At 47.2% G+C, this 15213-nt stretch overlaps 1 protein-coding gene across 1 annotated transcript in view; it reads right to left on the bottom strand.

The window, feature by feature from the left end:
- Positions 1-13161: 13161 nt before the first annotated feature.
- Positions 13162-15213, bottom strand: part of KIF25 (kinesin family member 25) — a 71717-nt gene continuing 69665 nt past the window's right edge. The window contains exon 15 of the mRNA XM_014526953.2: positions 13162-13424. Coding sequence (XP_014382439.1) covers positions 13267-13424 — 158 coding nt within the window. The 3' untranslated portion in view covers positions 13162-13266. The remainder of the gene's footprint in view (positions 13425-15213) is intronic.

Raw genomic sequence — 15213 nt, forward strand, 5'->3', positions numbered from 1 at the left:
GAGCCTAGCAAACTTCGTGTGCGCCCTTACGACCGGCCTCAGAGTTCTTCTACCCGGGTTCGAGTCCTGCAGGTTTATTTTCCCGTCGCCGAAACCCTTTGCGACGTACCCTCATATTTTTCATCTTCCCGTCGCCGGAACCCTTTGCGACGTACCGTCGTGCCCTGCAGGTTCGAGTTTTGTGTTGTCTTTGTCTGTAACTGCAACTCAAGCAAGTTTTCCAGCCTGCACCACTGCCATCTCGGTGTAAGTAAACAATCTTTAAAACTACCGCTAAGCGTTTGTGCCTAATTCCAGCTCGACGGCCTTCCCTCTCCGACCCGGCGTGCCCGGGCTGCTGGCCACAGCCTGCGTGCAGCACGAAAAAGGGCTCGGGTCGCTCCCGGCCCGCACACAAACCTGTATCTCCCACATGTCAGCAAAGTCCAAGCCACAGTCTAAATGTTGCCCAAAGCACCCTGCTTCCTCTGCCGTGTCTGTTAAAGCTGACCTGAGCAGCCAAGAGGGGAGGCTACTGTGGGGGTAGGAGGACAGCAAGGCAGAGGGAGTGTGGCTCAATAAGACAGGCACTACCCTTGAAGAGAGAGGTTGCTTACTTCAGGCACTGACCCTGGCCCCAGCCCCTGCCCATGCCCCTGACTGGGAAGAAGCTGCTTATCTTAAATGCCTCCCGTGGCAAGTACTGAATATACCAGCTGGGGGCCCTCCCGGCAGGTCTTGGAGAGCGGCAGGGGGCTGTGGGTCAGGGGCAAAGGGCACCAGCAGGGCCAGGGGGTTGGCGAGGGAGTGAGGGGCACCAGCAGGACCAGGGGGCTGGGGTGGGGGCAGTAAAGGGCATGTGCAGGGCCAGGGGGTTGTGGGGGGCAGTGAGGGGCACCAGCAGGGCTAGGGGACTGTGGCTAGGGAGTGAGGGGCCTGGGCCTGCGTTCTGTGAGCCAGGGGAGCTCTGATTTTCCATTATAAAAAACCCAAAATCAAATACCAAAATGTATAGGTATTTAGAATTAATTTGATTATAGTGATTAAGGCACTGTTAGGCTTCCATACTGCTTTAAAATTGTAAATACATCAAGAAAACATTGTGTTCAACTGGTACCTATATATATAGCAGCCTCTCATTTTAATAATGGATTTGGGGGTTTTAATCAGAGAATTTGTGAATTTTTTTATCAGAGTATTTGCAATTTTTTATCAGCGAAAACCAGGATCCCTGATGATAACTGCTTGTGAACCCATTCTTACCATGTGGAAACTAAAGTATCAAAGCTTTAGTCAGGCCAAGCACCTTTTGCAGGGCAGTAAACACCTTGTAAGTCCATTTTTTTTAAGCTCCATGCTAAGGACTGAAGTAGCACATAGATTAATGCACACAAGCCTTTTGCACTGGAGTGATTTTCCGCTACTTAGGAAGACTTAGAGGAGGAAGAATATTGCAGATCCCTGAACCTGAAGCATGTTAGAGCACGTTTAATGTACATGAGAAATTGCTTCACCTATTAGCACCCTCCTTACATGACTAAACGATGAAGGGCTCAAAGTATCCAAGGACGAAACTGTAAAGAAGGAAAAAATATTGTCAGCACCTCCACTGCCATGCCAAACACTGAGCTTTCTGGAGCAGGCTATAGTGTTCATCCAGAGATTGGTTGCATCGTTCTAAATGCCAGCCCAAAAAGCATATAGTGGGAAACATGAAAAATAAAAACCGGCAGGGGGTCAGAGGAGGGCAATTTTGCTACATACAAATCAAAGATTTGGGGCTGGCTTGCAGGGGAAAGACAACATCTCAAAACTCCTTTTCATCCCCTTGTTCCAGTAGCTCCTCAAAGCATCTGGCACCATTTCTAAGGGCTTTCTGAAGTGGTGATTATTTTATTTAAAACAGAGGGAGGGAAGAGTATGTTCAGTAAAGGTCAGAAGATGACAGAAGTAGCCTTTTTTTTTTACAGTACTTGCCTTTAACCAATCTGCTTGGCAGTGACCTATACCACTCAAGATAGTAATTCAATGTGAAAGTAAGAAAGGGCTTTGTGCTGTGGCACCCTGGTTGAGAATCAGTGCTCTAAAACCAACTTGCATGTTTAAGCAAGGTGTGAGGTACTCCATTTTTTGGACTCCTACCTTCCAAATGCCTTGTCTAAATCATCTCAAACATTCAAAGGCAGGGCTGTCCAACTGCTTAGCGTCTGAGGGCTGCATGCCCTGTGGGCTGCTCCAGAGAGGGCCACACACTGTGGGGGCTACACCAGAATGGACCATGAGCTCCCCAGGTACTCCCTTGCTGCACTGAGCACTTGGCCCCTCCCCTCTGCTCCCTAGCTGGAGCTCCAGCAGAGACTCCACACACAGCAGGATCTGCCTGGCTTCCCTCTCCCCTCCCCTCCCCTCCCTTCCCCTTGCTACTCGCTGCGGAAGCAGAGATTTCCCCCTCCACCCCCATCTCCCACAGCACAGACCCCAGCCCCACGGACCCTAGGCATGTGGTATGGTAGCAAATGCCAAGAGGTGTGAGTGTGTCTCCAATTTCACTGGGACAGGCAGACAGAACAGTGACCACTTAGGGCTTTTTGAAGCTAATCAACAGGTCAGCTGGGAAGTTGTTTAAGAAGAGTTTGAACTAATGGAGAGGGGCTTTTGTTTTGCTGATGAAGTGATAAACACTTATCACCTCCCTGCTGGCTTGCTTGCCTGTCAGTTTGCTGCAGACAGTATAAAGAAGCAGGGAGGGAGATTGAAAAGCTCCACATTATCAACAGATGTATGCAGTGCACACCCCACCTTGCCTCAGAGTGCTAGCAGGGGCCTGGGGTCTGGCAACGCTCCCACCCCTAGAGCAGCCAGTGGGGAAAAGCCTCGGAACATGCAGGCAGACCTCCCTAATCAAAGGTGGTCCTGCCAGGGCCTGGCCACAACCCCCTCAGCTCAGTACTGTGGGAGGGAAGGGAGGGCTGTGTGCTCTAGCACTCCCTGGCTTCTAGCCTGAGCCACTGCAGGCATGAGCCTTAATTTCCTCAGTCCAGAGAGAATGTCTGTCCAGTTACAAACTGGTTCAGCCTAGCCAGGTTAGACTAACCTGTAAAGAATGAATCAATTCAGGCTCCAGCTTTTTGAATGTCTGTCCTTAGACCTGGAGGCTACTGCTGCAGCTGAAGCAGTGTGGGGAGTGGTGGCCAACTGGGGCCACAAATTTACCCTTTTCAGGCCACAAGTTGGGAAGCTCTATTCTAAAGGGTGCATGGAGGGCATTACCTCACTTATAGACCATGGGTAGAAGACCAGGGGAAGAGGGGCTCTTTTGATTAAGTGAAGGTGATGAACACTTTATTCTTTTACTAGAAAGCAAACTGTGGTGACTATGGAGAGATTTCTGAACTTCATCTTGCATTCAATAAAACATGTAATCCATGCAACTCTTTAAAGAAGCTATAAAAATAGGTGAATGAGGTGGTTATTAGGCCTAGATCTTTAAAGCTTTCAAATGCCCAAGTACCCCAATAGCCTTCTGCATTAGTGTACACTTTAGTATGAAATGTAATGCCCAACTCTTCAATTTCATTAACATTCCCCCTCCCCATCCCAGATTATTGGCACCTTTGCCATGTATTAACATCCATTCACACTAACAAAACTAAATGCAACAGCTTCCCTAATGTCCTTGTGCGGATGCTTATTTGAACTTAAAAAGGCCCTATTTTAACGTAGTTTGTATTTACTGACATATTAACTGGTAAGTGGGAAAACTTAATCCAAAATAAGACTGTCTGCACACATGGGGCATGTGTAAAAGTGGTACCCAATGCAGGAGGCTGCTGGATTGTGGTAATTGCCATGTTCCAACAGACTCAATTAATCGAACCTGCTTCGACGCATCGTAATTACAACACTTTGACGTAGCCTCCGCACTCCTGTATAGGCATCCATGGTTTGCTCAAGATGTATGGAGACCATGCTACATGCCCAGTCGATAGTGAATGCTTCTCTTTCATCATCTATCACTGGCCAGTCAGATGGGTTGTCCCTCCCTGATCCTGTTTGTTTGATAAATGGCCTGTGTTTTTATCTGATTGGGACAATTTTAATTATATCCAATCAGAAAAACAACTAACCTTAATTCCATGACTGGCTGGGATGCTTTCAGAATTCCAACCACCATGGGCCAACTTATTCAGCCATGAACAAAACCTGATGTTAAGCTGGCAGGGAAGGGTTGCAAACTCATGATCTTGCAACAACTTTTGCACAGGGGGAGCATAAAGCCTTTTCCAGTAACCAGTTCACTGTACCCGCTCCTCTCAATAGGCAAGAGGTTTGGGAAAGCGCTTCATGAAACGGCATCAGTGATGAATATTTAAAAACAGATTAAACATTTTTGTGAACCTTCCAGTACTAATGATGGTTTTCCTAGCCTGGCTAAAATTAAGAACAGTCTTTCTTTGTGGTATTGCTGCTTGTGGCTGCAGCCAAGACATGAAGGTACATGTGGAAATTAAATATACACACACACATCTATATATAATTTTAACTTCCAACAGTGGTTGAGGTTTAAACTCAAAATTTTCCCAAAAGGACAGGCCAGTTAATTCTTCTTTAACCCCACACTGATTTGCAAAGGTGTTAAATGATCACAGCTCCCACTCAACCCCACAAACAGCTGGGTCTCAGCACTTCTGAAAGTTGCACCACTTAGGCACTTGTAGTATAAATGCTAAGGTGTGTAGGCCTTGCCTATACTTCAGCTGTAGCAGGTCCTGGCACTGAGGGACTCAAGAAAGCCAATCTGTCCACATCCTTCTTGAAGTGTGGGACCTAAACTGGACACAGGATTCCAGGTGACACCTTCCCAGTGCTGAATAGAGCAGAAAAATCACTTCCCTTGATTTAAAACGTCTCTCCTGTTGATATAACCAAAGACACTGTTGGCCCTTTTTTGCAACGAGCGCACACTTTTGGCTTATATTCAGTTTATAGTCCACCATAACCCCCAGGTCCTTCTTTGCAGGACTGCAGCCTAGCCAGTCATTCCCAAGTCTGCATTTAAGCATGCAATTATTTTATCCCAAGTGCAGGACTTTGTACTTGTCCTTTTTTGAGTTTCATCTGGTTAATTCTGGACTGTTTTTGCACTCTGGCCAGGTCATTCTGGATCCTAGCCCTATCCTCCAGAGTGTCTGCAAGTCCACCCAACTTGCTGTCATCCACCAGTTTACTATGCATGCAGTCACTCCCATCATCCAGATGGTTAATGAAGATACTGAATGATACTGGACCCAGAACATACCCCTGGGGAACTCCACTTAATATTGCCTCCTGACTAAACATTGAGCCATTGATGACTACTCATTCAGTACGAGGATCCAACTAGTCAGGTGTGGCTGGTAAACTCAGACTGGTGGGGTGGTGGAGCATCCCATGGGAGCAGGGGGAGGGGGGGATTTGCAGCCAGCCGGCAGCGGGGTGGGATTTGCAGCCAGCCGGGAGGGGTGGGGTGAAGGGGGGTTGCAGGCGGCTGGGCACTCTGGCCAGTAGTGGGGAGGCTGCTAATGTCCCTGGTCCTGGCCAGCTGCAAACCCACCCCTTGCCAGCTGGCTGCAACCCCCCGCCACCCACCATTCCCATGGGATGCTCCACCATCCCACCAGTCTGAGTTCACCAGCCACTCAGCACTTTTGTCTACTCTGCCATTTCCTTAGCTTGTTAATGAGAAAGTCATGGGAGACTGTCAAAGTCTTGTTAAAGTCAAAGTATATCGCATCTACTTCCCTCCCTCCTCCCCCCATCCACATTGTAGAAGGTAGAAGGAAATCAGATTGATCAGGCATGACTTCCTCTTGGTGAATCCATGTTGCCCTGCCCTGGAAGTTCAGCAAAGACTGCCCTTGACTTATTCTTTGTGCCTGCTCTCAGGCTTGTTAGAGACTGATATCTTGAGAGCAGATGTAGAGATGTGCTTGGAACAGACTATTTCCAGGTCTGGATTAGGCCTGTGGACTCAGGTGGCAGGTTGTCATCAAGGTATAAACATGTCCTTAGTTGCTGAAAGGCGTGTCTGCCTGGGGAAGTCAGTGGACCATAAGTGAGGGTATAAACATACAATATACTAGTTACACGGCACTAGCTTTCCATAGAACATCCCCATTTTCAAAAGTGATTTAAAAGCCAGATTTTTTAGAGATTTGATGCCCAAAGATAACATTCGGCATCTAGCTTCACAAAGAGACTTAGGTGAGATTTAAGGGCCTGACTGCCACTTCAGATGCCTAAATCGATCAGCTGCTACTGGAAGCACTATAGGCACCTAAGTTTCTGACATTCAGATTTTCCAAGTGCCACAAATTTTGCTTCTGGGAATGTCAAGAAGCTCCTCACACTTGACAGTACTTAGCAGTCTGGCATCTAGCTTATGACTAAGTCTCATCAGGCTACAGAGGAATAGGAGCACCTCTGTGTTGTTGCCTGCTTAGCTTGAAGCAAACTAAATGAATCAGGCTTTGCACAAAACATTTATTTTTATTCATCAGTGAAGCAGTAATGGCCCAGGGTGGGATTTCAACTCCTTTCTCTGCCTGAGAGGAACCCACATCGCCCACCCTCACCATAACATCAGTCTATACAGCCAACAAATATAAAGAATGAGTAGGGCATTCTGGAAGAGGGTTGTTCTCATTTCTTTCTGTTGAAGCTGCTCTACTGTGCACAGAGTAATTCATTTTGCATTGAGGTAGAAGGAGAATCAGTAAGCATAGTTTTCTAGCCTATTGTCAGATCACTCACATAGGAGTGTGGACTTCTGGCTTCCAGTCACTGCTCCAAGGACTATTTATGGATTTTGGCCATTTTTTGTTTAATATAAAATAAGTAAGTGTTCACTGGAGCAGATTTGGGAACCAGGGTCGTCCTCTTCCCAGGTGAGTACTCTAACCATTAGCCTGAGTTACACTCATGCTTGCTTTTGTGCTCTGCCTCTAGTGTAACAAATAGTTAATTATGCCCATGCAAAGTGGAACGGCTTCAACAAGAGGGGTGAAGAGTGCAGCTAGCTCAGAAAAGCCATAGTCTGGTGGTTAGGGCACTCTCCCAGGAAGTGGAAAAAGTGGGTTCCCATCTCCTCATGCAAGGGAAGGGTTTGAACTTCTTTCTCCTACATTTTGTGTGATTTGCTGTAACCACTTAGGCTGTTATTAAGGCAACTCCTACACAGTTTCATTTTGCTATTTCTGTGGCCCCATCTCTATTCTGAACAGCCAATAAATACTAATGAACTTACCTTCTCAGCAGTGTTTGTGGGGGCATGACTCCTATAACATATTTATGATACAATTTGGTCTGCTCATCAAAAGTGATAACAAATTGTGGTAAAAACCCAAATTAGGATACAACTGTGTTGTTACTCTGCTGAGCCTTAAACTCACTGACTTAACCAAATTTCCATCCTTAGTCCCCTTTGTAACTATGCTAGTTATAATTTTGGAGTAGACAAGGCCTGAAGGCAAGCAGAGCCAGAGAGAGAGAGGAAGAACTTGTAAATTAAAGGAGGCCACACTTTTTCCTGCTCCTCAGCATGCAAGTTGCACCAATCTGGATCTTCGTACACTTCCTTATACTGCTCTGAAAGTGTCTTGCAGCATAACATACTTATACTGCTATATTAAAGCCATTTTAGTTCATGCTGCAATATGGAAGGCTAGCTCTCTTCCTCTTCTTAAAATATAGATACATCAAATACAACACTACAATTGAGAAATAAAGTTCTTAAAAGCCAGGAAATTTGCAAATGGAAGGTTCCTAGAGTAATGTTAACTTTGTATATCCTGTATATGGCATGGTAGAGGTCATAGGACGAATAAGATGGCAAAGAAAACAGGAATAAAAAATGCTACATAGGTACAAGTTGTCAGAATTAATGTTAATGTTGAAACTTAAACTTTTAGTATTTGCTAACATGAGAAGGCTTGATTTCTCTAACTTAACACTATGTTATTGCTGGTTTCTCTAGCCTGTAGATTGTAAATAAATTGACTAGCTTTAAAGACAGCTCCAGAAAGGAAATTACAGTTCAAGAAAAGAACATTTGGAGGTAAAGTTTTCAAAAGTGCAAAAATGCCAAGTTTTCAAAGGATTTAGGTGCCTGCAGATGCAGAAAGATACCTATTGGGATCTTCAAAAGCACCAAGGTGCTTATCTGGATGTACGTATCTTTAGAAAGCTGACCCTGTGACTTAGGCTCCTAACTCCTACAGTCGTTTCAGTTTAGAGCCTCTCATTCCTCATTTTAACCACTTTTTCCACTCTGATTATTTTAGTTATCCTTGGACCATTAGATCTCTGTTCTGTCTACATGGAAAAAAGATTCTCATCCAGATGATTAGTTTTTCCTTCTGTAATGGCTAAAATCAGGTAAGACCAACCAGGAATATAATCCTTGCCACATTATTTAAGAAAATTAGCTTGATCACATCCTGCCAAGTAGAACACTAATCTTCCAAGGTTTGGAGACAGTACTAGAGCACTACATGCAACGCAGCAGCTGGTATATATTCCAGGGCGAGATTCCAATAGTAGTATGCTATATAATCTCTGGATAAATATTTGTGTGTGAAGGTTAAGAGATTTAGAGTGCTATGAACTCAAGCCTATTGGGCAGGCAACTGCAATTTAAGCCCTCTCTCAGTGACTCACCAGTGACCTGTACTCCAGACTAGAGGCCATATGATTGCTGGAGGCAAAAATTCATACTGAATTATGGGCCTCTGCTGAGCTCCAAAGCAGCACTTAAAACACATTTGGTTGTTTTTAAAGCTGAACTGCATACCTCAGATTCGCTTTTGATCTTTCATGTTATTTAAATTTGCTTAAAACTCCTCCCCAATGTCATCTCCTTCACAAACTCACCATAATACATATCTGGCACAGGAAGAAGGCAATAGCAGCTGGGAAGCAGCGTGGTCTAATAGATAAAACATAGGCATTTAGGCCACATAGTTTGGGTCCTAATCCTTTTTTTCCTCACTTCCTGAGACACTTCTGTTTTCCACACTGTAAACTGGGGACAGTGCTTCACACGGATGTGGCAAGGATAATTTTTTCATGCTTGGAAAGGACTACAAACGAATGTAAGTGTCACCTTAGAGGAAAAATTCTGGGGTCAAATCAGTACAAGAGCTAGATAATCATTTAAGACCCATTTTTCAGAATATTTTGGCACTCACAGCTCCTTATTTAATTATTGATATGCTGCCCTTCTCAAGAAAGGCTCAGAGTGGCTTACGATAAGAGAACAGAATAACTTATAAACAGTGAAGAGAATAAAACAACTTAAAAAGCAAGGAGAGTATCAACATAAAAGTGAACCCCCCTGAATAAAATCCCAGCCTAGCTTTGTTTGTTGAACACCTGCCAAGTAGAAAGGTCTTATAGCCCTTTGGAAAGATGTCTAGGCTTGGACTCTGGAAGGCCTCAAAGTGGAGAGAGGTCCAGAGCCAAGGAGCATCTGCTGAGACTAACTTCCCATATGTTTTTGCTAAGCAGGCTTGGTGCATTGAAGGTGCTCAAAGGACAGTGGGGATGATCTTAGGGATTATGAAGGAACATAAAGCAGAAGGCAGTCCCTTAGGTATGCTGGACCCATTTAGGGCCTTATAGGTCAAAGCCAGCACTTTGAATTTTTGCTCAGAAATCCATCAGAACACAGTGCAGACTCTGGAGCATGGGAGTTACGTGCCCCTGGTGATCTACCCCATGAGAAGGCAGGCTGCCACCTCCAGCACCAGCTGCAACTTCTGGACAGTTTTCAAAGTCATCCCCCCCATAGGCCATGTCCAGACGTGAAAGCACGTGCCTGTTGCAGCATCTCAAAGCAATTTGAGACGTCACAAGAGGCACGTTAGGAATGAAAAAATGTTCTCCATGCTGCATGTTTACAGTGCAGACTCTGAGCTTGATACCAGGAAATCCCAGTATCAAAAAAAAAAAATGCCAGAAAAAAGAGGCACAGGGTGCACTCCTGGAGCATGCCCTGAAGCAATTGGAGGCTGGGTCCTCCTGAGAGAAGCTCTAGCACCTGGCCAGAGTGTCTCTATGCCTGCCATGTGCCCCTGCTGCTCCAGCACGCTGCCTTAGCATCCTGGAGCAAATTGAAGTGGGGCATGGCTGGCAACAGCAGCCCGGACCCAGGCTCTGTCCCAGGTAAGCTAAGATGTGGGGGTGGGGGCGACTGAGGGTGGGGGGCCTGTGGGTGGATTGTGGGGTTTGTGGGTGGATTGTGGGGGGGACTGAATGAGAAGGGTGGGTCCCCTCCGGCACAGCACACTCCTCCCCACCCCACACCAGCAGCGGGCTGTCAGAGCGCTCGTGGCCCACTGCTGGCAAAACCCCCAGTGGTGCATGGCACTGCCTGAGACTGGGGGGCTCCATGAGATGCGCAGAGCCGACCCGGCCCGCTGGTGCGTGCCTTCAAGCACAATCATGCCAGCTCTTGCTGTCACCTGGGGCTCCTGGCATTGCAGGCAGGAGCCATGTGCCATTGAGGGGCCGGGCCAGCTCCAGCCTCCATGCGCCCCACACCATCAGGCCAGGTTGAAAATTGCTTTGAAACAGTGCAACAGGTACATGTGCACTCATTTGGACGTGCCCATAGAGTACATTGCAGCAGTCTAGACTTGAAGTTATGAAGGCAGATGGTGACCAGATCTGAATCTGAAAGAGATGGATTCAGCTTTCTCACCAGACAGAGTTGGTGAAAGGTGCTCCTAGCCACCGCTGTCATCTGAAGACCCAGGTGCAGCAGAAGATCCTGGTCACACCTCTTGGGATGTTCAAGAGAAAGCTGAACCCCAACAATGATAGGTGTCCCAATCCCCCACCCTTCCCAAGTTAAGAGCTCTGCTCACGACCATCACCTCTGTCTTACCTGTTGTTTCAATTGGCTCACCTGCTTCCAATCCCCACCAGTTAGGTGCTGGAGGAGGACTGAGACTGCAAGCTTGAGTCAGATGAGAAAGGGCTAGGGTTGGGTATCATCAGCATATTGATAACACCTTGGTTCACATCTTTACACAATCTCACCCACTGGCCTCATATACACATGGAATAGGAAGTGACAAGATAGAGCTCTGGGGGGACTCCACAAAAAAGGTCCTAAAAAAAATGATGAGCACTTGCCCATCACTATCATCTGAGATCTACCTCCTAGGAAAGATCAGAAGCAATTTAAAGAGGTCCCACCAGATCATGTGAATACTTTACCACAAGTGTGAGCAATTATTTCGGCTGGAGGGCCACTTAGGGAGTTTTCGTGAGCTACTGCAGGCCAGGTCAGCACCCCTCACCAGCTCATCAAAACTCCCTAAGTGGTAGATTACTAGACTTGTCCAGGGGCACTGGATGGAGCAGGTGGGCAGGCAGGCAAGTGGGGTCTTCATGGAGACCAGCTTTGAGCCCCTGGAGCAGGATGAAGTTGGCTGGGCAGATGAGATGTGGCCACGGATGGGTGGGAAATGGTGCCTGGGAACGGGATGGGCAGGCAGGGCTGGGATTGTGGGGTGGTGATAGCGCAGGACAGGGGCCTGGGGCAAAGCCATGATCTGCTCCCCACATGGCCCTATGCTGTCACCAGCCTTGGCCCCACTCCCGGCTACTGCTCCCTGCCCAGGTTCAGCTCATCCCATCTGCCCAGGCAAACACACCCTGCTCATGCGGGTCCTGGGCCGGTCCCCATAAAGATCATGCCTGCCTGCCTGCTCTGTCTGGCACCCACAGCAGTGGGTGTGAGGCAGATGGGCTGGGGTGCACAGGCAGTGGGATTGGGTCCAGCAGTAGTGGCTGCTGGGAAGTGGAGTCTGGTTAGCATGCCAATCCAGCCCCACTGTACACCCAGGAGCGGTGGGACTGGCTGCACATGCCACAGCCCAGCCTGCCCCCTGTGCCTGGGCCAGGTGGGGCCAAGGGACCTTTATCCATGGGCTGGATAAAGTCCTTTGGCAGCCTGGAGCTGGCCCGTGGGCCATATTTTGCCCACCCCTACTTGAGCAGCATATCATGGTCAACTGCATCAAAGGCTCCTGAAAGATCTAGTAAGATCAGCAGGGTACAGTTTCCCATGTTGATCTCCAGAAAAAGATTGTCATCCAAGGCTATGAGTGCAGTCGTTGCACTATATCCAGGACAAAAGCCAGACTAACAAGTGTCCGGGAATCCAATGGCATCCACATGCTCCTGGAGCTATCAGGCAGCCACCCATTCAATGACCTTCTCTAACAAAGGGGAGGTTGGAGACAGGCTGATAATTAGCTGAACAGTTAGCAGCAAGCAATGATTTTTTGAGTAGGAGCCACACTATTACAGACTCAATAATGTTCAGCACTTTACCCTCCCAAAGAGAACCTGCAACAATCCCTTGCCAGCAGTGGCCACAGTATCCCCTGGCTAGCTTTTATCAGCCAGGACAGGTATAGGTCAAGTTGAAAACTGGTCACCTACATCTCCCCAAGCACATCTTCTGTATCAGTGGGCAACAGCAAACTGAAAAATCTGATTTTTAAAAAATTGGGTAAAATCCTATTCCTATGACTTCAATGGGACCTGAATTTCACTCCTGCTCTTTAAAGTGAAACACAAATTTTAAAAGTTGGGCAATCTGTCCCTTGCTTCTGGGTTTGTCACTCAGGTGTTCTCTTTTGCCAAAACTTCAATATGAGTTTTCAAACAGAAAAACAGTATCTTAGTCTTTTCCCTTTGGTCCAACTTACTGGTGCCCTAGTTATATATTTAAGCGAGAGAGAAAATCCTTCAGTTCAGTTAGCAAGTTCCTGCACCACTGTGCAGTTAGTGACAAATTAGGAATGTTTGGGGCAAAAGATATGAGCACATCAGCAGAATGACGTGCTGAAAGATCATCTTCAACTGAAATAACAGGATGCAGGCGCAGCTCTTCCAATGTGAACTGTCTGGAATCGGTGCTCTGTTGACTTAGTTCTACTTATTTGCCAAATCTAAACAGTTGCCCTAAAACTGTGTTTTGATGTTGCTCCCCTAAAACATGATGTATTTTTATGCTATGCCATCCATCACGCTTGGTAGCTGTTGTCAATACTTTTTGTTATCTCTGGAACCAGAACATTAATCAGCAAGTTTATGGCCTGCTAATACTATACTGAAGAGCGTTTATTTTATCTGGCAGTCTAAAGCTAAAAGCATGGCTTTATGACAACAAGATACATTTCAGGCTGAGGAACTCATTAATAATACTTTAATCCACAAGAGTCTTAGGTTTTATTTGGATTTGCTTGACACCAGTGGATTTCTTTTCTTGACTTGTCCTCTCTGAACTTGCCGAGCTCGCGTTCCAAATCCCAAAGATTGCAGCGATTCCGCTAAATATTTCTGGCAGGGGGAGACGCAGAGCATCACCAGCAATTTAGCATCGCCCCCTAAAAACAGAAGAAACACACATGCATATTTATGTTCAATATGTTAGGAAATGCTGACATGTTCATCTGCACAACAGCCAGAGTGGGCTGCTGTCAGTTCTGTACATTGGAGGACTACGTATAAACAGGGCTGTTAAATATACACGAGCTCATTACAGTAAAGCCACCTGAAATTGTCTCTTTTAGCCACCTGAGCATTTACTGTTAGAACAAGCATACTATACAATTTATAATACAGACCTTACTGTCTTTTACTATTGCATTAATAAGTCCACATGCATGTGATGGATCTGAACATTTCATTAAGTTTTGCTATGTGTTGTAAGATCACTATAAAAGTAGATGTCATTTGTAGGCAAGTACTTCAAGAAAGGGATCCTTTAATTGTCAAAAGCTATTGTTGGATGGAAACTCCAGCTCAGAGACTGTAGGTTAGGGTTGGCCCACCCATGGTACATGCTACAAGTGGCACAGGTAGCTGTTGGGCATGGCATGCAAGCCCCAGGAGCTCAGTAAAGGAAGGTGCCTGTTGGGTTTAGATGGGGAGCTCGACCTCCAGTTATGGAAGCAGGATGCTGCTGCAAGAGGAGGTGCTAGGTGTCACTGCCAAGAGCCAGGTTAAGCCTTGCCTGGCCCTGAAGCTGCCGCTGAATTAACGGCTTTGGAATCTCACTTGCCACATAAAAGAGTGGAGGTTGCAGGGCCAGGCAAGGGTTAACCTGGTGCTTGACAGTGACACCTCATCTTGCAGCAGCATCCCCTGCCTCTATTCCAGTGCCCCAAGGGGCAAACTCCATCAGGTGCGCCTTTGGGTGTCAGGGATGACAGCTGCACTCAGCGTGGAGGCAGGGCTTAATTTATGTATAGCACACCTGCCAAAAATGCTGGCCACCGCTGCTTTAGGTCATATATCCAAGATCAGTATTAGAACCAGGATTAGCACCTAGGCCTCTTGACTCCAAGGCTTGTGGAAATGTCTCCAGTCCTTCCTGTCTTACTTTCCACCTTCAGAAAACTGGCACTTTTTATTTCCACTAAATGTTTTCACAAATATTTTGCTCAGAATCAGTATTTCCCCTTCCCCAAGTCCTTATTATGAGATACCCTCTCAAAAATCTGTGTACTGAGGGCTACCACCATCTTAGTCAACACACCAAGGACTGAACTGGAAACTCTCACTTATACACTGTGGGCACATCTACATGTACAACTGATGTGCCAAAATTTACCACACAGTAAATTCAGGTGCATTAAACTGCTCCTGGGTGCATGTCTAGACATGTGCCCAGGTCAGGATCAAATCGAGCCTGACAGGAGCAGCCTAGTCCAGGGCTGCTCCTGCCCTCCTCTGACGCCCTGCAGCAGCCAGGGGGAGCTCCAGGATTCCTCGGGTGTCAGCCCCTGGCTGGCAAGGGGCTCCAGGGGCAGCCCCAGGCTGGCAGGGGGTACAGAGGTCAGCCCTGGGCTCCAAAGGGTGAGGGGGGAGTTGTCAGAGCAGCTCCCACCTGTGTGGGCTCTGGGGGGTTGGGACCTGCCCCCAGACAACTAGGACCTGCTGTAACAACTCCCCCCACAGCATTCCCTCTAAGCTATGAGGCATGCACAGCCGCGCAGGTGCGCCTGGCAGTGCAGCATGAGCTCACCTGTGTGGCTGAACACACCATACAGCTTAAAGAGATCGCTGCCCCCCACCCCCAATATTTTGGGGCTAACTCTGAGTGCTGTATGGCTGGGAGCTGCCCCTGGATAGATGGAAGCTGGGGCGACAGCTCCCCCCCCCCCCCCCCCG

The sequence above is a fragment of the Alligator sinensis genome, unplaced genomic scaffold, assembly GCF_000455745.1.
Source record: "Alligator sinensis unplaced genomic scaffold, ASM45574v1 scaffold448_1, whole genome shotgun sequence".
Classification (NCBI taxonomy): Eukaryota; Metazoa; Chordata; order Crocodylia; family Alligatoridae; genus Alligator; species Alligator sinensis.